Raw genomic sequence first — 23,593 nt, forward strand, 5'->3', positions numbered from 1 at the left:
TACCAAGGCAACAAACAGATAAACTTGGCTTAAGCCCATACAAAGATAGAAATTTACAAAACACCTAAGACTGGCACCCCCTAATTCACATGAAGATGCAAGAGGGAGGAGGGGAAGTGCATTCAGACTTGTAAGGTTCCATTACTATAACCGTTCTAATAAAAGTAATTTTAGGTCTATGCAGCATCTTGTTTCTTGATCTGGTCTACCTTGAAGGGCTGACAGATTCCCAATGTGATACCCATGGGGTCTGAGATATATGTAAATAACCAACAGTATATCTGTCCCATCTCATTTTTAAAAGCTGCTTGTAATACTTGTTTTTAAGTAAAGCAATCATGCTCCAAAGCAAAGTGTCAGTCTCCAATATTTTTCTTTCCAAGAATGCCTGTGGGCTGATAGGTATTCTTAGAAAACAAAAATGGCAACTGGTGACAACTTGCTCCTTTGCTTGGGATTGTTCCTGTCTTCCCAGAAAATAGAAGCTAAGCATAAGTTGAGGGACCAAAAGGGACGGGGCACTTACTCATCAGATGACTTGCTGATTAATGGGTGTTTTTCCACTGGCCCCACTGTCCATGACAATCATTTGGTGAAAGGGGAAGCTTCCCCAATGGTACCTGTTTTGGAGACCTGCTACAATATGTTTTCTGCTTCCCAGATGTGCCCATTATCTGAGAGGGGTTGGAGTTCTGAACTCTGATTTGTCCAAGCTGGGGTTCCTAAGCTTTTTGCCAACACACCTCCCTTTAGTGTAATCTTAAAGTACATACCTTCCCTAAAAATCCAAACACCAAAATGAACAAAAATGAACAAGGAAAACAATACAATGAATTTTGGGAAAAGTGGATTTATTGTAACAATGTACAACTAAAAGATTCTTCACACCTCCCTGGACTCATCTCATTTCCCATCTCACAGTTTGGGAAACCCTGGTCCAAAGCAAGTTGTGAGTAGTGTGTTGGTTAATAGGGATCCCACCAACTGAGTGCAGTTGAGCTGGACAGGTTTTATGGTCCAATAATTTAGAAATGATTATGTTTTCCCAAATGAACATCTTGCAAACAAGCCACAACAAAACTGTGGAGTCCTTGGGGTTCTCTGAGCTTGGTTGTTTTCTTGCAGACGTTTCATTACCTGGCTAGGTAACATCTTCAGTGCTAGAAGGGAGTGGGGTTTGCTTTCTGTTTATACGGTAGCTTGCCCTGTCAGTGTCGGTGGGGGTGTTGTTTTTTCCTTGGTAGTTCCTTGATTAGGGTATCGTTACTACTTGATTGTTTGTCTGGTGTTAATCCTAGTGTTAATCTCTGTATATCTGGGAGTTGATTGCTGGCGAGGAGGTGTTCTGGTCTTTTGTTTCCTTTTAATTGTCTCTTTTGAATAGTGTGTAGATGTTGTTTATGTGCCTGTTGATGGCTGACTTGTCTGAATACCAAGTTTCCAGGAATTCCCTCGTGTTTTTGGATTTAGCTTGGTCTAAGATGCTGACAGTTTCCCAGTTGAAACTATGGTTAAGTCTGTCCATGTGTTGTGAGATTAAGGGGTTTTCATCATGTCTTCTGACTGCTAGTTGGTGTTCATGGATGTGCTCTGCTAGCCTTCTGCCTGTCTATCCTACATAGTGGTTGTTACAGTCTTTACACTGTATGTTGTAGATGACTCCTGTTTTTTCTTCTTGGGCTACTGGATCTTTTGATTTACTTAAGATATTTTGGAGGACTTTAATTGGTTTGTGTGCTACAGGGCTTTAGTTGGTTGGTGTAACAAAATGTCTGCAAGAAAGCAACAAAGCTCAGAGAACCCCAAGGACTCCACAGTTCAACCCTGAGCTACATATATTCTCTTTTATTGGCATAACAAGACTGTAAAACTAGATGGCAGTATATACTGGAGTAAATAATTGCTTTTTAAAAGTATCTCCTGGTAGGACATAAAACCAGAAATGCACATAAATTCCTTATATGTGTCCCTGCAGGGCAAAGCAACTTGCAAGATTTGTGTAGTAAATACAAGTCCCCTTTTAAATCTGTTTTTGTTATTTGGTTATGGTTAAGAATAAAGTATACTGACCATAATTATTCAGTAAAGTAAAAAAAAAAATTGTATTCTAAAGATAAGAGCATATAGAACTTTTGCCAAGATACAAATAAGTATAAAAGGGGGAAAGTGACTCTAATGAAGGTGGCAGAAGCCCAATTTGTTTTTTCTGTTATGTTACCCCCCCACCCCACCCCCCCAATATCCCTGTTAGGTCCTTAACTTAGAATTTCCTTTGAGATTTCAAATCTTTCCTGTGGAATAGCCATTACTATTTAACATTACTTTACGGTCAGTCAAGATCTTTGATTAACCATTGAAAAAATTGAGGCATTAGAGAGAGAAAAATAAACATTCTGGCATGCATTAAGAATCTTGCATCGAGGCCACTGAGTGAGTTACAGAACAAGGTCATGTTCACCCTTGAGCAGCCCAATGGATGGCTAAGATGTGGAAATACCACAAACACTGGGGTAGGGATGATGCTCCTGATGGGCCAGTGTTAAGTAAGGTTGGTAGAAATATAAGTCTTCATGGCTAAGATGCTGGAGGAGATTTCATTAGGACTGGGAGAGAAGATTTCTCCTGACAGTTAACTATGGTTAAATGAGCAGAGAAATATCAGCCAACCCTGGTAAAGAGTATATACATAACAGTGCATAAAAAAGAATCTTTTTTAAAACAATTAGGGTTCCTGATTTCGTAAGAGAGAAGCGGTTTGGCAACTGGTTGAGAGATGCACGGGATTGGGCTATTTCACGAAATCGTTATTGGGGAACACCCATTCCGTTGTGGGTCAGTGATGATTTTGAAGAGGTATGTAAGAAAAAGCTATACAAGAATGAACTTTATATGATCTGTGTGTCATCCTTATGAACTAAATAACTTGATAGGAGCCTACTTTATATTTCTTGCTCGTGTTCAGAGATGACTTTTTATTAGCCTAGATTGTATGGCCTTGAAGGATCCATTTTATAAAGATTGGCGACACAGGAGCAAACTCCCTCCTATAGCTGGCTTTTTTTGGTGCTTAATTTCTGAGCCTTGTCTGAGAATAGGCTCACCTGCAACAGATTCAACAGCCATAGGACCCTTCTGCATGTAAGAGCTTAGCCTTTGTCAGTACAGACTGTCAAATATAGTCCTTGTTGTTAAAAGGATACAGTATTTGATTTTGAAAAATGTTGTTTTCATATTTAAACACACTTTTAAAACATGCTGGTTATACCCATGACATCAGTTCCTATTTTGCAATTACTGCTTCTACTTTAAATTTAGAGAAGTGTTTATTATCAAAACAAATCAATAAATATGCAATATATTGAATGTTGACAGGTGGTTTGTATTGGGTCTGTAGCAGAACTGGAAGAACTGTCGGGAGTAAAAATTACTGATCTCCACAGAGAAAGGTTAGTGATTATAGTAGAAGCAAGTAAAGCTCCATTACAGCTTATCACTTGTCCATGTTGAATTGTTATTTTAAAAAAACCCACAACCTTAATTATGGAACACATATGGGCAACCAGGCTCGTCCTTTTATCAGTTTCTCCTGCCATTGCAATGATGGATGTGCTGGTGGAGAGAGTGTTTGAGAAGAATCTTCCTTATGCCCTCTCTTGTTCAATGAATAAGAATTCATGGGGAGAGGGACAGGATTAAAGGCTTTCTCCCCCTGCCCAGAGATTATGATTGTACTGCTTCCTTGCTGCTAATTACAGTCTTCCAGGTATTGGGAGTGCTGCTATCACTAGAGAAAAAAACAGTCATAATATCAGTGGAGGAGAGATGGAAGCTTTAATTTCCCTTTCCATAGCTTTTCCCTGCATTATGGGAGGAGGAAGCAGCTCTTGTCTACCCCCATGGTAATCCTGATAATGGAGGATGGGGGGAAGTAAGTTTACAGATTCCACTAGCAATTGTATGCTGTGATCTCAGCTACCAGACCTTCCTCTTATGTAGTCCTTGTTACTAACTGTTCAGAGAGGACAATATGGCTTTCCCCCCAAAAAGATTGCCTGCTCATGTTTTAGATCCTACAGTTTGGCCAAGTCAATATTAGCTGGGATATAATAATTAGCTGCTGCAGTCGTGGATTCCTTTATTGGGCAGTGGATGAGACTAGATCATCTGTAAAGTGCCTTCCAAACCCTTGCAGTCTATGATTCTATAACTTAGAAAAAAATTGCTTATGACACTTCAAGTTATTGCCAGTCTACAACACTCACATTAAGTCTGCTGCTACCTTCTAATAAATTCTAATGAGTAGAATGAGAGAAACAGAGTTGCACTTAAAAGTGAATGTTGGTATGGGGCTTTGGCTATTTTTCTGCCAAAAACCACTCCAGTCTGTATAGCAATATCTTGATGGTGGACCACTGTAATAATTTTTCTTGGAAGACTGATTCTGGATTGAGTTGAATTGTGTAAGATTGCATAGGGGAGCAGTTCTCATGTAATTTAAAAGGAGATGATTCAGTGAAAAACAGTTTATTTTTAGTATTAATGAGCTAGCATTCATTCATTCATTCATTCATTCATTCATTCATTCATTCATTCATTCATTCATTCAATTTCTATGGCCGCCCATCTCAAACAAGTGCTACTACTAGCATAGTACCTTTCAGCAGTCATTCCTGTTCAAGGCTCACAAGCAGGAATGAATTAGTGTGTTGGTTCTAAGTGCTTTATTAGCTTAGCTGTAGATCAGTTCAGTGTGGAAACAGAGATAACATTCAGGCTGAAGATTGTAAATAAGGCTGAGGCATCCATGCAATAAAAGTTATGTTAGAGAATTCTTGCCTCCAGACTAGAGCAGAGAGTAAGTCAGTATGTGAACTTACTGTGGGAGATAAAGCCTGGAAGTCTGGAATTTCAGAAGCTGAACTAGAATGCAGTCTAAGGGTTGAAAGCTAGTGATAAATCCACACCCCAGAAAGTCAGGAGGAACTAGGAACTTGAAGCTAGCAGAATACAGATCAGGAAATGAGGGAATTGTTTCTGACAAAGAGCAGGCCTTAGAGATGTCTTCCTACTGCAAGAGGCCCTGGCCTTGATGGATTAAAGGAGCTGATGCCTTCTCCTCTTAAGGAGTCACACAAACTCCACTGCTCAGCTCTTTTCAAGAGCCATCTTGCTTTAGGGATGACTCTGAGAAAGTGTGCCTTGTTTCTCCATTATTTATTAAACTTAAATACACCGATTTCAATGAATTGATTCACAGCAGTTTTCAATAAAAAACATCTGCAATATGAACCATACAACATCTATGGTAACTGAAACAATAAAGCCAACCAGAACTGATGGTATGTATACACTAGGGAAAAACCTTATGGGAAAGCTCTATCTTTAGCTTTTTCCTGAATGTTGGCTGGCAGGGAGGGGAGGCAAGGCTGCTGTCAATGAAGAGGCTGTTCCATGAAGTCAGTGCTGCAGCAGAAAAGCAGCAGCAGCAGCTGACAACAGCCCCCCGCAAACTGTTCAGAATTGGAGTATCAGCAGCAGTTTCTCTTGAGATTATGTTCTTGGTCAGGAGAATTCTGACTGGAGAATGTGATCCTGGAGATATCTACTGTATGTGTCAAGCCATGAAGGGCTTTATAAGTTACATCTGGACCAATTATAGTTTCTGAGTAATCTTCAGTGATGGCCCGATGTAGAGTGCATTGCAGTTTCATAGTGATACTATCAGAGTCAGTATCCCTCTGTGCCAAGCCAAACTCATCAGTCATGGTAACTACCTCAGGTGACTGCCTGCCTGATTGGTCCTCAGTTATTGGCTGAAAATCCATTAGGTTCTCTTCTCCAGGTTCAGAGTCTGAGGTGTCCATAACATCCAGCTCAAGACTTCATATTTGGCTAAAGTGAAAGCTTATAATCTTGAGTTGTCTAATTAGGTGTGTTTTTTTGAAAATACGAAAGTGCATTTTAGTAAACAGAGAATTGCCAGCCATCTCATTTACAGAGTTAATAAAGGCATCCTCAAGTTTTGCTTGAGTCCTGGGGATTATGTCCCACTTTTCATGGGAGCCATCGAATGGTGTCTGCCATTTCCTGCTTTTGGGATTTTTTTCAGTTGCCGAATCTTAGTCTATAGCTCTGGTATTTCCTGGTAGTTTTCTACTGAACTGTTAACCAGGTCTGACCCTGCTTTGCCTCTAACTTCAGAGAAACTTCACCAAGGTTAGGGACACTTGTTAGTTTCTACTTCTGAAATAAATATTCAGTGTCTGTTACTGGATTTTTTTTCTCTTTAGTGTTGATCACATAACTATCCCTTCACGCTGTGGCAAAGGTGTCTTACATCGTGTTTCAGAAGTGTTTGACTGCTGGTTTGAAAGTGGGAGTATGCCTTATGCCCAAGTCCATTATCCATTTGAGAATAAGAGAGAATTTGAAGATGCTTTTCCTGCTGATTTCATAGCTGAAGGCATTGACCAAACCAGAGGATGGTAATAGTTTTATTATTTATTCTATGCAAGATTTTATAAATGTAGTAGTGTGTTGAGAATTCTGATCTTCAGATAGCACTGCATTTATCCAAAAGGAAGATCCTGAATCTAAGACAACACTTTCAAAAGGAAGCATGAATGATAACAACAACATAATGTACACAAACCAAAATCCTATACGTTGCTTTTAGTGCCAGCAAATTCCATCTGAAAGCAATCCTTAACATTTCCCCCAATCAGTGTGTCTTTGTGACACACTTGTATATGTATGGATAACTGTATTATGTATATGTACATATACCTGCCTGAAATCACAGTTCCAAAAAGGCCAAGGGTAGGACAAAAATAATAAATATTAATTGTATTAGTAACTATGTATTAATATTAATTGCTTGTAAAATAAAATAATATATAAAATGAATTGGTTCCACATCTGGTTTTATCAACCTTCCTGTCTCATTTGAAAATACACTATAACATACTTAGAAGCACTTGGAAACAGAAAAGTACATACCCCCCTTTCTCCTTCCAGCAGAAGCAGGAACAGAGAAGAAAATGAAAACGTGATTAGTTGCACTGATAGAGAAATGGGGAAAATATAATTGAAGATTGGTGGGGGGTAGATAAGAAGACAAGGAATGAAAGAAAAAAGAGATGTCCTGCTCAGGTTATTACAAGGGTTAAATTTAATCAGGCGAGCAGCAAGAATTAACCTCACCCCTCTCAAGTTGGCTGGTGACACTGACACCCTGGCTAGATGGCTTGGACTACTTGCATTTCCCACTAATTTGCTTCTTTGAAAAAGCATCTTCTATTCTGAGCAAAAGTAGGACAACCCACTTCATTCACAGTAATATGGTGGGTGGGAATTGTTTATTTATTTATACAATTTATAGGCTGCCTGACTCCCAATGGGCAGCTTACAATTAAAAGTATAAAAGTATAAAATGCAAAACACAAAAAAGAATCATGAATGCCCCCCACACCAATATATAACCAAAGAAATCCAGCAGGGTCTCAACCTCACTTTCCCCCAGAGTCAGGAGAATAGCCAGGTCTTTACTAGCTTCCTGTGTGGCATCAAGATGGAAGCCATCTTGGATCTCTGGGTAAATATCATTTCAGAGGGCAGGCAGGCCCTGGGCAGAGAAGGCAGCCTTCCTGAGTCCCGCAAGATGGGTAGAAACAGTAGTTTAAATATAGTTAAATATAAATATTTAAATATCATTTATAGTGAGAACTCAACTAACAAATGTTTCTCATATATATATATATTACACACACACACACACACACACACACATATATACTGGAAGCCAGTAATTGGAAAATGATAATGTTTCATACACACACACACACACACAACCACACACACACATATATACTGGAAGCCAGTAATTGGAAGATGATAATACCAGTTGATACTTGCCCAAGATTCTGTAAGAAGAATATAATTTTGGACAATAAAGAGTTGGATTCTTAATATCTCCATGCTTTCAAATGTACTAGAAGGAATTAGGTTGGTTTCATTAAAAATTGTAAGCATATAAAGAATGAAAGTATATTATTTTAGCAACCACCAGCCTAGAATCAGCTAGTATCACTTTTTTCCCCAGGTTTTATACTTTGCTGGTGTTATCTTCAGCCCTCTTTGGAAAGCCTCCTTTCAAAAATGTAATTGTAAATGGCCTAGTTCTTGCCAGGCAAGTATAATATTAATATTTTGCTTCTTATTAAATTTCTGCTGCATGTGTTGAAAGTTTTTATGTGGGTGATCCTTGATGTCATAAAATATGTATGAATTGGGCTTCTTAGAATAAAGTAATGGTTCCTTCAGGAGGGAGTCAGGTTTAACTATAATTTCAGAGTGGGTAAAATAAAAAGGCTTTGGTAATGAGACCTAACCATGGATTTGAAATATTAAATGTGTATTGCCAAAGTTATGGTTGTATTTTGTATCTGTATTTTGCAGCACATTATCAAGCTTTTTAAATGTAAATGCTTCCTATCTTTTGTCATACAAATGTTGAACAGATTTCTCATGGATAGTTGAGTTAATGTGAAAACTGCCAGAAAGGTATGCTTTGTTATCGTTCCTGTGTTTAATTCCTTCTAGTGATGGGCAAAAGATGAGCAAACGAAAGAAGAATTACCCAGATCCAACAAAAATTGTAAACTCTTATGGGGCTGATGCACTGAGGTACGAACGTGCTGGTATTCTCTTCCTGTTCTCATTCATTTCTGCTAGTCTCTGATGCCCTCAGGATGTATTGGGCTAGCATGGCTATCAGCCATGTTGGCTGGCAGTAGTGAGAATTATAGTTCTTTATATTTCAAAAAGAGGAGCTTCGGGAAGGTTGGCTAAGGAACATTCAGCCAACGCTTGGTTTTCAACAGCTTGTCCTATTTGCTGCTGCTCATGCACTGGTAATATATAAGTATCTTTCAAATGCGTGAACATGAAAATAAATTTTAAAATGTCAGAAAAAGACTATAATGAGAAAGGTGCTATGGCACAATGCATTCTTATTCTGGTTTATGAGCTGGTTCAGTTTATTTGGTTGTTTCATACAAATGTCTCACCTGGGCATAATGGAATAACACCATCCCTTAGAACATAATTTTAAACCTATGTTTCCTACTTCCACCTTTTTTAAAAGCATTTAAGCAATCCTAGGCAAGCTGTTAGAACATATTTTTAAATAAGTAGATAAGTGTTTGTTAGTTATTAACTTTAAATAGGAAATAGGGCAAGTATTAACAGACCCCATTCATACAATGTGCTTAATCAGAGAAGTTAGTATAGTATTAATCCCAGATAACCCAGAAGAGTTAGTTTTAGCCCAAAAGAGCCGCAAGAGTTTTGAGATCTAAACCAACCTTGTTTTATCAATCATACCATGCAAATAACTTACCTGAGGGTGGTTGTTGATGATGATGATGATGATGATGATGATGATGATGATGATGATTTATTAAACTTGTATGCCACCTGGCTCACAACAATCAAGGAGATTACAATGTAGTCAATAAAAGATGACAAGTGTGACAGACCAGGTGGAATGAAGTGAGGGGTCTCACTCTTCCTTGCCAAAGACCTGCGTGAAGAGCCAGGACTTCACGGCTTTTGTAAACAACAGCAGACTGGGGCCCATCTGGATCTTGTGGGGGACCTCATTCCAGAGGGCAGGCACTGCTACAGAGTAGGTGCACTTCCGGGTTCTGATGGATGATATTGTTTAATTGAAGGAACTTGGAGCATGCCAACCCTGCAATATCAAAATAGATAAAGTCTTAGAAGGGCTCTGCAAAAGTGAGGCTTTTCTAGGAACACCATCTCTTTTTAATCCCCCCCCCCCATCCTCGTCCCCCCCTGCAGAGGCAAAATGGTAGAGATGGGTAAATACCTGACTTTGGTGTATGGTGAGGGTGAGCCAATCACATAACCATGGATTAAATTTGTTCTTGTTTTGTTTAAAAACAAGAAAGAGAGAGAGAGAGAGGAAATAAGTTTACAGTAGATGGAATGTTGGGGAAAAAAATACATATAGTTAACTTGGGGATTGTAGATTATGTGCTGCTGGTGCACAAGGATGAATCAGTTGACTAGATAAGGGATAGCTGGGTCAGCTCTGTCACGTGAACACGACTAGTAAGTTTATTGAGCATCTTCTGAATCACTGGTATGACTGGTGTATCTTCAGCCATTAAGAACATTTTGGGTTGGTTTGTTTTTTTGACTCTTGGCTAAAAGTTGTTTTTATGGTAATCTTGCATAATTATGCTAAATGGGAATTCTGGGAGTGTGCCTGGAAAGCATCCAAGTTGGGCAAAGCTGCTGCATGAAAGCAGGAAAAAAATATTTGAAATGAATCATTGCTCATTGAGTTGAGAACAAAGTCCTTTACAAATGTGTTCCTAAAGTTGCATTCAGCAGACAAAATTAGAAATAGGATAGTAATTAATAAAATATCTTAAAAGTACATTAGGCTGATCTATGAATGCTAATGTTCTTTTATGTAGCTAAGATTTGTGAGGAAGGCTTGCAATTACATTAATACCACTTAATAGGGCTGCTGTTTTAATAGGGTAAGTTGTATGTTAACAATGTTGCTAAGCAACATCAATATATTTTCCCTGGGTACGAGTTAAAGATTTGTCAGAATTTTGAGGTACACGTGTTTAAAGGGGCTGCTGAATATTCTTACCAGAACAAGTTTCCTCTAAATTTCTATTTGCTGCTGTAGGTTGTACCTTATCAATTCTCCAGTAGTAAGAGCAGAAAACCTAAGATTTAAAGAGGAAGGTGTTAGAGATGTGCTCAAAGATGTCTTCCTACCCTGGTATAATGCGTATCGTTTCCTGATTCAGAATGTTGTCATTCTGCAACTCAAGGTACAAAGCTTTCAGATATTGCCAGTGGTTTTTTGCTGTTATTATGTTGCATTTTTAAAAATGCAGTTGTTGGTCATACAGTATGCTATCAGCTTGTGTATTCTTTAATGATGATGATGGTGATGTTTTATTAAATTCATATGCCACCTGGCTCCCAGTGACTCTGGGCAGTTTTCACTGACTTAATCTGATCAAAGTACACTCAAAATGCATCAGTGCAATTTTAAAATTAAATGGAATTGTAGCGTATTTTTGCATTTATCGGAGCCCTTGTCACAAAGATTAGAATATCAGATTTGGTGTAGGGATGCACTTGGGCCTGGAACTATTGCTCTTAATATCGTTCTGTTCCATTTTAAACATTTAATGGCAGATGCTAAGGCTGGGTTTCTCAGAGTAGGGTGCCTGTGGACATCTCTGTTGGGGCTTAGAAGGCTTCTTGTGCAAATTTTGAAAAATATTTAATAAAAATGTTAGAAGTTACAGAGCAGAGCACCAGTCCCCAATGCCATCTTTACGTCCAAGAATAGCTCTGGGCTGTGCACATAAATTAAATAACCATAAAGGCTAGTTAGAAGAGGAAAAAGCAGTAAAGAATTACAGAATCAATGAATGTATTTTTGATGGTCCTGAAAAGTCACCTAGTCCATCACTCTCCTCACTGAATTGTAGGAGAGAGATGTTGGAGTGGATCTGTGCATCTGATGAAGTGAGATGCAGCTCATGAAAGCTTATTCCTTTGAATAAAATTTGTTAGTTGGAAAAGATGCTACCAGAACACATGTGAGCAACCATATAAATAATGGAAGTACACCTGAGAGCAGAAAATCAGAGGTAGTACTTTGGATTTAAAAGTAGTTCATTGGGCTCCTTAAGAGTATGGCTCTGAAATAATTGCTTTTAGGCTGTAATCCTATGCACAGATATAAGGAAATATTGTAGGATTTGGATTTAAACTTACCTGGATCCTAGATTGGTTAAATATAATAATATACCAAGGTCTTCAGAAGCTTCTGAAACTAAGTGATCCAAATTCTGATGGCAGAAACTTTTGTGTATCTACTGAATCCAAACCCCTTTCTTTCCTTGTCAAAGTCCTAGATTGAGCACCGTACTTCTGCCATCTTTGAATTATCATAGCTTTATATTATCTTCTATTGTAACCAGTGAGATAAATTAAAAAAACTGTCATGAAAGAAAATCACTGCCACCATGAATTTCCTATCAAGCTGGGATAAGCCAATAAGACTTGCAAATGGCAAATTGCCCCTTGTCCCACCAGTATCATAAGCATGTGTCTTCTGCTTCTGGGATCAGTCTTTGGAATTGATATGTGCGTTAATATGGTAATAGATATGCAGTTAATTGTTATGATAGTGTGTCTGATTTGTAGAATTTCAGTAATAGCAACAATAACAAAAAGAACATGTTGATAACATTATAGAATGCTTACATCTAAATGAATATAATTAAATATTGATTTCTCTGTCTCTCTTTGAGAACTTGGTTGAAGATTCCTGGTTAAATGAATGTTTGTGTCTGTCACACTTAAGATTTAATCTGTGCTCTCAGCAACTATTGCATTTCACAAAATTCATTGGGCAGAGAAACTGGCAGATGGGTTATTAGGTAGGGAAAACTTTATCACAGATACAGTTATACTCTCAAATACACGATATTGCCTGTGGGAAATTGATCATTTGAAGGGCTTGTAATTATACACCTCTTATGATATCTGAGTTTTCAAAATCACTTTGGAGACCTTGTGATAAAGGCAGCAGACTTCAAAAAGTAGTAATGAAAATTGCTTTACTTTTTTAGCAGTCACCTTTACAGGGAGATCTTCAAAGTTTTATAATTAATCAGCTATTTCTGAGGCTCCCCAGGCCCTGTTCACAATACAGCAACTCAGTTTGCCCTAATATTTTACTTTTTTTTTCTTTTGTTAAATCACTGAGCTACATTTTGGTGCCAAAATATTGGTCTTATTATAGTTGTGCTCATTGCCTAGAAAATGTATTTGCATAACTCAGGTGCTTTGGCGATTATGCCAATAAAATAATTTATTTATGAATAAATTGTATAATGGGAGCTAAGTCCAAATGAAAGGTCCTTAAATGAGAAACTTGAAAGCATCTATTTCTTATAAAACTAGTTTTAAAAGTCTCCAACCTTATTAACGCAATTGAAACTAATATGATATCCTTGCCAAGCTATTTGAACTGATGATACTATATAGTACAGAAAGTTTTTATTCTCTTAGCATAGCATGATGGTATAGTTGTTAAGGTGACCAGGACTTTAGAGTGGCATTCAAAGGAGATCTGTTATAAATAAACAGGATATCTGCAGTTGTTTGCATATTAGGAGAACTTCTCCTAAGAATGGTGACATTTACAACTGGCTCCACATGAATTGCAAGAATCGGGAGTTGTGTTTTCATTTATATTGCTGGAAACATCTGTACCAGCTTTGAACCCCTTGGCTAAGATCAAAAAAGTTCTAGTTAAGAACATCTTCCATGCAACGAATCTATAATCCTTGTTTTCTTTTTTGTATCCATGTTCATAGAAAGATGGAAAGGAATTCCTTTACAATGAGAATGCAGTTAAAGAAAGCAACAACATCATGGATAGATGGATTCTTTCCTTCACACAATCACTGATTCAGTTCTTCAGAACTGAAATGGCGGGTATGTACGTTTTCTCAATGTTCAAGTGTCAAATTAGCCTTGTGGTGGTCTGCCTAGCATATCTGTGCATGTTCAGTCTGATTAGGCCTCAGATTATACAGGTTTGTTGAATGTTTGATGAAATTGGTCAGCTTTTTATGCAACTTGAGAGAAAGAAAATGAAATTTATCATCATTACAGAGAGTTGCTTTGCCAGTTACTGACGTGTGTTGCTTTTAAAAAATCTTTTGCTGCCATAATAGTTACAATACAGTTCCCCTTGGGAGCTTAGCCATTGTTTTCCTCCAAATGCACCTAGTTCAGAGGGTTGGGAGATGATTGTACAAATTACATCATTTTCATTGCTGCCATTTCCCTCCCCCCAACACAAAGTATCTCATTTTAGTATGTGTAATTTTAGTACCTTGCTTTTATCTTTAGTTACCGAGTATATTTATTTTTAAATATTAGCTGCCTTGAGTGTTCAGTGGAAACTGAATAAATACAGTAGCAAAATAAAAAGATGAGGACAAAGTATTAGTTGCTACTGCTAAAAATAAATATTTTACATGCAAAAATCTTACTGATTAAAGCTCTAACAGTGAGGTGTGTGCGTGTGTGCGTGCACGTATGTGTATCTATATGTATGTTTATATTTTCATCCCTTCATTGCAACATAGTTATCAATAAAGAAAAGGCAAATACTTTGATTTTGACAGGAACTCAGGGGAGCATCTTCCCAGAGACTGCTGGCTTGATGGAAACGGTGCCCTACAAATGAATCCCCCGTGTATTATGGCTCCCCCTTACTCTCCAATGTAGACTTTATTCCTATTCTTCCATTACTGACCTTAAGCAAAAATTAGCTTTGTATGTGTACCCATATCAATTGTGGTTGTTGTTAATGCAAGTTTGAATCCGGGATTGAAAGTGGATTTGCAAACTTAAATTAAGAGATTTGCTACCTATATCTTTAATTTTTTGTACAGTATTGTTGTAGTATAAACCAAATTCTTTAACTCTCAAATGTTCTGTGAGAAAAGGAGTCTGAAATGAAAAGAGACTATTATACATTTTTTTCCCCTTTAATTTCCAGCCTACAGACTGTATACAGTAGTTCCTCGATTGGTTAAGTTTGTAGACATTCTAACCAACTGGTATGTCAGAATGAATCGTAGGAGGTTAAAGGTAGGTTAATTTTTTTCCAATGTATATATTCATGACGTTTATTTATTTCAGTTGCTTTTATGCTGCTTCAGTTAAAAAAATAATAAATCTAAGTGGCTTAAATGATAGTTGCTTTTGATGGAATTCATATTTTATTAAAAGTGATTGCTATTTTGCTTAAAACATGTGAACAAATTAAAAATGAAAATGTCTAACTACTGTTCTGTCTCTAAATGGGTAGGGTGAGAATGGAACAGAAGATTGCATTATGGCCTTAGAAACCTTATTCAGTGTTCTCTACTCCATGTGCAGACTTATGGTGAGAAAATATTATAATCTTCATTAATTCTAATATTAGCTTAGATAGAGGTGGTTGTAGCCAAAGCTGTATATATACAATGATTTTGAAGGGGTACAGTTTGTGATTATAGGACCAAATTCAGTTTTCTAAGAATTTTAATTTTTTAAAAATGCACTCTTCCTAACTAGAGCGTTAGTAAAAATTTCCTTTTTGCAGTCAGGTCAATAACATTCAATATAGATAATTCTGAAGGTGATAATTGCATTTGTAGTATTCTTTAATGCATATGGGCAGATTTGATTGCCAGTTTGTTGATAATGCACCCTTTCCTTAAAATTGAGTTTTATTTAAACAATATGAATGATAATAATACTAGTACTTCTACATTTCAGTCTAAATAAGCTATGCTAAAAGGAAACTAAAGAAGGGAAGAGAAGAGAAGAGAAGAGAAGGGCAAAAGAAATGGTTATGTCAGAACTCACTGGAGAATAAGAAAAAATTGCATTCTTACTGCTAATATCCAGCAGGAGAAGCAGCAGTTGTGCAAAAGATTTCTGAGAGGGGGAGGTTTTACTGTAATTTTCTCTTCCCTTTTAGTGGGAATGTAGCTGTTATGGTATATGTGTGTGTAAGTGTGGGGTAACCCTAGACACCAGCACTTACTACTTGTGTGGCAACTGAAGGCCTCTGCAGGAAATATTGTGGCTCTCCAACTTAAAGTGGAGGTTAGAGGACCAGTCCTCCTCTAATATATCTTAGCTGATATAAAACACAATAAATGTGCATCCTGTTCTCGCTGATTTCTCAGGATAATTGCTAATCCTGTAGAGAACCAGTTACTGCCAGCTAAGCTATCACAGCTTGTGTTCTCATGTTGTTGATTAGATTGCTTTATGTTACATTGAAAATTGGAGTCCAGCCGCTGGATGGAAGAAAGATAATGTATCTCCAGCTGTCTTATAGTTTGTGATGGAGGAAAGCAGATGAATAAAGTACACTTTTGATTGCTGGCAGGACTCTCTTCTTTCCATTGTGTAAATTCTGTTAGTATTTAACGTAGAAACAGGACGTAGATGAGGTTCAACAACCATCTCAGTAAAATTTATAATCAATCAAGAACTTAGAATATGCAACATCATGCAAGATAAGACAACATTGTCATTTCAGGCACCGTATACTCCATTTATTACCGAACTAATGTACCAGAATTTGAAGACTCTTATTGATCCAGCTTGTGTTCAGGAGAAGAATACTGATAGCATTCACTACCTCATGCTTCCTCAAGTTAGGTGAGCAACTTTGTAATTATCAACTTGGTTTAGCGTTTTGTACTGTTGGAATTCTGTGCATTTGTCTATATGACTGTAGTTTCTCCAGATCGTTCACTTCTTTATGAATCAAAGTTATATATGCTTCTTCCCATGTTTGTGGCATCACCTTTATCTCTATGATTTCATTCATTCTTTTTGTCAGCGGTTCTAGTCTTTCTGTTCTACTTCTCTTATTTTCCCTTCCTGTTGTGCTTTGGCTGATGTATTCCTTTTTCTGTTTTGCTGCAAGTTTTATAAAAAGTCCTCTTATGTAAGCTTTGCTTGTCTCTCAAACTCAAAAATTCCTAGTGGTCTCTTTGTTTAGAAAAAGAAATTAATTCCTCTTTGTATTTCTGTAGCATGCTTTCCTGAAGTACCAACCTATCATTCATCTTCCATCTAAAGTGTAACTTTTCTCCAAGAAACCATGTTATTAAGATTGGATGGTGATCAGCAGATGTCATAGGAAGGATCTGTACTTCTTTGATAGATGGTGTTATGGCCTTAGAGACCCAACACATATCAGTTATGGAGTATGATTTGTGTCTTTCTGAAAAAAAAAAGTATAATCACTCCCTTTTGTATTTTATAGCTGCCATGTGTCTGTCAGTGTCAGCTCATCCATATATTGAAAGACTTTTAGCGGATGATTTATCTAGATTTGAATCTAATACTCCATTCTCCGTTCATGTCTCCTGGTATTTCTCCCTCCTCTGCTTCTATGAGCATTTGAAAAAATATTTTTAAATCGTCTTTTGTTTTTGGTAGGAGCATAAATGGGAGCTAATGTTATGATGTTGTCTTCTTTTCTAAGTTTCAGGATTAAGAGTTTTCCTGTTTTGTCTTTAAACTGGTCCATTACTTCCCAAGCTGGTGATTTAAGATAGATTTGCAATTCCATTTTTCTTAGTCTTTCCTGTGTCTAGTTTTGTCCTATTTTTTTCTGTTTTAACAAATAGGCATGACCTATTTCTGTATATGTTTCTTGTAAACAAACAGTATCAGCATTTTGTTTTTTTTTAATTTATTGAAAAATCCCTTTTCATTTATTTGGTGAATTTAATCCATTTACATTCATTGAAATCAATGTTGTCTCCATTTCAGTTTGCTGCTGTATCTAATTTCCCTTCTTTATCTACCATGTCCATTTTGGAAGTGGAACATTCCTTATCCAAGAGGTTCTGAGCAGCTAATGCTTAAAGCAAGGAGGCGGCTTCTGAAATTGACTTTATGGGTTACCCTTTTAGTATCCAAGAAGACTTCTAGCACAAATGGGATTTTTCATCTGTATCTTAATTCTTTAGTTCTTTATATGGCTGTTGGGGATGCAGATTCTTTCTTCTTCTTCTTTTTTGGCATTCCTGGAGACACATCTTGGAATATTTGAATTTGCTTCCCTCCTATAACCCCAGGTGTCGCTATCTGTTATTTTAAAATGCCAACTCTCATTCTTTTGTGTAAAAAACTTACTAGAAATCCCAAGGTGTTCTTTGCTTTATGATTACTTTGAATTTATCCCCAAAATACAACTTCATCTGTCTCATATGCTGGGGATATGGAGACTATGCCAGGTGAGGGCTCCCTAGAAGATAATGATGGCAGTGAGAACTACCAGACTACTACCCTGTAGACCAGGATATGCAGAAAGCTTCTGGGAGAGGAAGTGTGAGACCTTCACCTTATGAGCTCAGTTCTGCCACTTCAGATCCAAAATTAGACTTTCGTTAGAACCATTCTGGTTGTAAAATTTCTATGCTGCTGTACTTCATTGTGTTCTCTAAAATAGCCAGAATTCTGGCTGATTTATTGGGTAAAAAGATAATATTATACTATTAGAGAAAACTGAACCTTGATGAAGCATTTACGAAAGCATATGAGGCAACATGTTGAAGGAGAGAAAGGGTTAAATGATAATAAAGCAATAAGAGGTAAAAGGTTGTTCCCTTGAAAATATCCCATTCTTGTAGAGCATGATCCTTGCTGGCTGGGGAATTCTGGGAGTTGAAGTCCACCCATCTGAAAGCTGCCAAGGTTGAGGAACACTGCTATAGAAGATCTCTTGCTTCTTCTTTGTTTTGTTTTCCTTAGCATATTCTGATCATGCTGCATTGTGGCTATCTCGAAAAATTGCCTGACACCTGGATGCTTGTTTCATTAATATGGTTGGCAAAAAGGATTTGCTTGACTTTGGATGTCTCTCATTATTGCTTGTGCTATTTGTTTTTTCTATTTTGAGAGCTTTATACCTCTGAGTCATTAATGAAGGCTGCTAAAGGAATTTCTCAAGATAATAAAAAGGATGTTATTGAGAAGAAAAATCTCTTCTAACAGTGATGTGGATTTTTAAAGCATAAAATATGGCTTTGAAATATGGTATAATGTATATTAGAAAGCTCTATGGTTATTTACAGGGCTGTCAGTTAATTTGTAGAGTTCCAGTTGCCTTCTTAGTTTTTTCAATTAATGATGCCTAAGATTATTACCATTTGTGAAAGTAATTTGAAAAAATACTGTGCATTGACTTCCTTTGTAGTTGACTTGACTTGTTTTCAATAGAGAATTTGTAATAAAGCAGGGTTTCTCCCTCCTCTAAAGTTTATAACAATGATTGAGTCTGTATATTAGGAATGAACATCCCATTTCTCCTCATCTCCACATTTAATAATGACTTGGCTGTAAAGGAGCCAAACTGGCAAGTCTTGGTCATGAGTGTGTGAACCTTTGTTTTTCTCCTGGGAAGTCTTTAGTTTGCTGTTTATTTTTTTCTGTGTTATTTGAATGGGAATGTGTCCAATTTCTGGCAATTGCTTGTTGGATGTATATATTTGGAAATGAATGATCTTATATTTAGTGTTTTTGGTTGTATTGCTGTAATGTTTGGTCATAATAGTGTTAATGTTACTTCTTCAGTTTGTCTATACCATTTTAATCCCATATGTTCATGGTTCAAATAGTTAAATAATAGTTCAGTCCTGGGAGAGCACTTCTGAGGCAAGAAGACATTTCTTTCACAGCATGTGAAAAGGAGCTCTCTGTAGGCAAAAAAGGAGGCCCTCTGTTTCTGGTCAGGGAGCGGCAATTCCATGTTCTCTGACAGGAGCTGGAAAAGATTGTGCCAGCAGATTCCAAATCACTAAAAGATATGCCAGCCTTTGAGGTGATGTAGTTTATCCTCTGTTATAGTCAATGGGAAGATCTGTAGAATATACCCATCCATGACAGGAGAGAAAAAAAAGGATTAAGCTTCTGCTTATGAGTTAGCAGCCAGCAACAACCGTGATACCCTTTTACAAAAATATGATCCAGAGTGCTGTTTTTGGAACTCTGCATGTATTGAGTAAAAATACGTGTTTGCTCTTTCAATCTAGAGAAGACCTGATTGACAAAAACATAGAAAGCGCGGTTTCTCGGATGCAGTCTGTTATCGAGCTGGGACGGGTAATCAGAGATAGGAAAACCATTCCAGTAAAGGTAAGATGTTCTTTATTTTCTTTTACATAATTCTTCTATAACTACTTATTGACTTTGTCAGAGAAACACAGAAGCAAATCAATGAGCTCCAGAAAGTAGACTATAAAGAAATACATTAAATAGCCAAAATGGCACTTTGCAGTGCTTTGCAGTTTTCTTCTTTGGGACTGATGTTCTTGAATTTGATTTTAGTATCCATTGAAAGAGGTGGTGGTTATCCATCAGGATTCTCAGGCACTGGAAGATATCAGGTCCTTGGAAAAGTACATACTTGAGGTAAGATGAACAAGCGTATCAAAAACTCTCTTTTATATTCAGACAGTTTGCCAAATCAAGAAGCACAAGAGGTCATAATGATCGTTCACATGCAAAAATAGCAATAGTATTGTTGTAGTTACTCAGCCACTGTTAAATGCTTGTCTGTATAGGTAGTCCTCAGTTTAAGAATGAGTTCCCTTCTCAAAGTCTGTCCTTAAATCAAATTTGTATGTAAGCTGGAATTGTATAATACTGCGTAAGTAGTATTGTGTAATGAACTCGAACCATTGTGTGTTTAATTTGAATCATTGTGTATTTAACTCAGATTTTGCTACAGTAAGCTCTGTTCTTAACTATGGGTTGCCTGTAACCCAGGTATTCTTAACCTGGGGACTACCTGTATTGCATAAAATGCTAGAAGACCAGCTTTAAATAGATTCATTATAATTAAAGAATTATCTAAATGTATGCAGAAAATCCAACATGACAAATTTTATCTGTTGAAAGGATTGCTGGATCAAAGGAGGAATGGGTCCCATAAGACTCTATCCCTTCACAAATTTAATTAATCAGTCGTAACCTAACTTTGCCTAGAATAACATAGGTGGTAAAAAACAGGAAAAATGTCTTAGGAATGCCTTGCAAATATTGATTGAGGAGCAATTAACAATGTTGGCTAGAAACTTAGTACAACATGAACCCAATTTAGAATTTCCCTCTCCAAAGACAATGGATTAAAAATAATCCTAGTTATAATAGAATAACATATCTCATGGGAAGAACCATTGTCTATAACAGTATTGTTGAAAGACTTACTGTAACTGATTGCTAATTTTCTATCAGTCCAGGTTTAAGATTCTGGTATTAATCTATGAAGCCCTAAACAGTTTGAAAACAACAATACCTGAGATAATTCCTTTTCCCAAATAAATCACCCTGACTGTTCTGATCTTCCTCAAAGGTCCTGATGGTTATACTATATGCTGTAGTTCTGTTGTTATACTATATGCTGTTTTAGAAGGAAAATTCAGGAAAATCCCTTATGATATTCGATACTGCCCCTGTGGTACAGGTGCCATTGAAACCACAGTCCATGTTCTTTTGTCTTGTCAGTATTATAGGGACATTCGCTTTCAGCTGATTACCCCTCTTTTATTTAAATTCTCCGGGCATTCCGATACTTTTTACTTGCATTATTATCAAGACAAATCTATTTCTTTAAAAGCTGCAAAATTTTGCTACATAATGTGTAAGCTTCGCCTGCAAATGGTTGCTAATAGTTATTGATGAAAGGGGTAATATTGTTGTCTGTTTTATTGTATGTATTTTTATTGGTCAATGATATGAAATAAATATGATGATGATGATGCTGTAGTTCTTAATTTGACATTGATCAGGAAGAGGGCCTTTTCAGTTAGTTCTAGATCTTACTAGTACTTAGGTCCACAATAAAAACATTCTTATTCATGGTGACATTTGAGATAGTGCTAGCAAATACATTTTGGTCATTATATTATATTTTATTTTATTTATGGCATCTTATCTATGCTAATTACTGTATTTTGTTTTTAAATGAATTTTTACTATTGTACAATTGCTGGAGATGCTCTGATGTATAGGAATTATATACAGTGGTGTTTAAAAGTTTGGGAACCCTTTTGAATTTTCAATATTTCTGCATAAATATGACCTAAAATGTTGTTTGTTTTCCACACAGGTCCTAAAACTAGTTCAAGAGAACCCAACTAAACAAATGACTCAAAAACATTGTACATGTTTTACGTTGTTCATTTATGTATTGAGGAAAGTGATCCAAAGCTACTTATTTGTGTGTGGCAAAAGTATGTGAACTTCTATGTGCTTTTGGTCATTGTCTTGCTGCATGACCCACTTTCTCTTGAGCTTCAGTTCATGGACAGATACCCTGACATTTTCCTGTAGAATTTGCTGGTGCAGTTCCAGAATTCATAGTCCCATCAATGATGGCAAACCTTCCTGGTCCAGAGGCAGCAAAGCAGGCCCAAACGATGATACTGCCACCATGTTTCACAGGTGGGATAAGGTTCTTAATGCTCAAATGCAGTGTTTGCCTTTCAGCAAACCTAACACTTTTCATTCAAACCCCAAAGCTCTATTTTAGTCTCATCCATCCACAGAACATTCTTGCAATAGTCTTCTGGCTTATCCATGTGGTCTTTTGCAAACTGCAGACAGGCAGCAACGTTATTTTTGGAGAGTAGTGGCTTTGTCCCTGGGATTCTTTGAGACCTCCTGGAGTATTTACATGCTTTGCTATTGGTATGATCTTGGTTGGTTGACCACTCAGCAGTAGTGTTGAATTGCCTATATTTGTATGTTTGCTTGCTTGTTTGTTTTTTATTTAATTTATCTCCACCCATCTCCCCCTAATGGGGGACTCTGGGTGGCTCATATGTTCCATTAAAATGATAAATACATATAAAATTACAAAAGACGTATATGATCTGCCTGACAGTGGACTGGTGGAGTCCAAACCCTTTGGAAATGGTTTTGTAACTACTTCTAGTCTGGTAAGCATTGACAATTGTTTTTTGAAGGTCCTCAGAAATCTCCTTTGTTTGAACCATGAAGCATTTCCACATATCTGTGTTGTGAAGACCAGACTTTGGTAGTGGATATGCAGAATTCTGTTCTTTAAATAATTCAGTACCTCCCACCCTCACACATGATTGTCATCCCATTGATTGAAACACCTGACTCTTAATTTCCCCTTGAAATGAACTGATAATTCTAGAGGTTTGCATACTTCTGCCACACACAGTTATATAGCTTTAGATCATTTTCCTCAATAAGTAAATGAACAAGTATCATGTTTTGGACTCATTTGTTTAATTGGGCTCTCTTTATTTAGTTTTTGAACTTGTGTGGAGAAGAGATCACATTTTAGGTCATATTTATGTGGAAATATTGAAAATTCAAAAGGGTTCACAAGCTTTTAAATACCATTGTAAATGTGTGTGTGTGTGTGTGTGTGTGTGTGTGTGTGTGTATATATATATATATATATATATATATGAAAAAAATATATACTAGAGCTATTTAAATCCCTCTCCCATAATTTTCTGTTGTTTGTTTTTTAAAAAAAATCTTACTGGCTAAGTATATAATATTCTGAGTTATATTTCTCAGTTGATACAACATAAGATGCTATTTTAATCAGCTAAAATACTGTGGTCTTACTTTTTATGGGTCCACGCCAACCTGTTGATCTTTGTAGAACTGTAGATGTTTCCCAATTTGTGATGAGCACAATTTGTTTGGAAGCAAAGGGCTTCCAATGTGAGCCATCCTCACATATATTGAGGAAAAAAAGGATCTTGTACTATTTGCAGTTTAGCATGTTACAGGTAGTCCTCACTTAACGACCATTCATTTAGCAACTGAATTTACAATGGTGCTAAAAAAGGCTACTTACAACCAGCACCCAAAGTTATGACACCCCTGCGGACATGTGATCGCGATCTGGGTGCTTGGCAATCAGCTTGCACATATGACA

At 36.9% G+C, this 23,593-nt stretch overlaps 1 protein-coding gene across 2 annotated transcripts in view; it reads left to right on the plus strand.

Moving 5' to 3' along the window:
- Window positions 1–23,593, plus strand: part of IARS1 (isoleucyl-tRNA synthetase 1) — a 90,918-nt gene that overhangs the window by 40,057 nt on the left and 27,268 nt on the right. For both annotated transcript variants that reach the window (XM_088134103.1, XM_088134104.1), the window contains exons 14-25: window positions 2,727–2,853; window positions 3,373–3,446; window positions 6,291–6,485; window positions 8,102–8,188; window positions 8,602–8,685; window positions 10,733–10,880; window positions 13,452–13,572; window positions 14,648–14,739; window positions 14,960–15,037; window positions 16,187–16,308; window positions 19,698–19,800; window positions 19,993–20,076. In XM_088134103.1, the coding sequence (XP_087990229.1) occupies window positions 2,727–2,853; window positions 3,373–3,446; window positions 6,291–6,485; window positions 8,102–8,188; window positions 8,602–8,685; window positions 10,733–10,880; window positions 13,452–13,572; window positions 14,648–14,739; window positions 14,960–15,037; window positions 16,187–16,308; window positions 19,698–19,800; window positions 19,993–20,076 (1,315 nt within the window). The remainder of the gene's footprint in view (window positions 1–2,726; window positions 2,854–3,372; window positions 3,447–6,290; window positions 6,486–8,101; window positions 8,189–8,601; window positions 8,686–10,732; window positions 10,881–13,451; window positions 13,573–14,647; window positions 14,740–14,959; window positions 15,038–16,186; window positions 16,309–19,697; window positions 19,801–19,992; window positions 20,077–23,593) is intronic.

Source organism: Python bivittatus, unplaced genomic scaffold (genome assembly GCF_059951505.1).
Source record: "Python bivittatus isolate LINGU-HERP-01145 unplaced genomic scaffold, Pbiv_v1 ctg000080_np1212, whole genome shotgun sequence".
Classification (NCBI taxonomy): Eukaryota; Metazoa; Chordata; class Lepidosauria; order Squamata; family Pythonidae; genus Python; species Python bivittatus.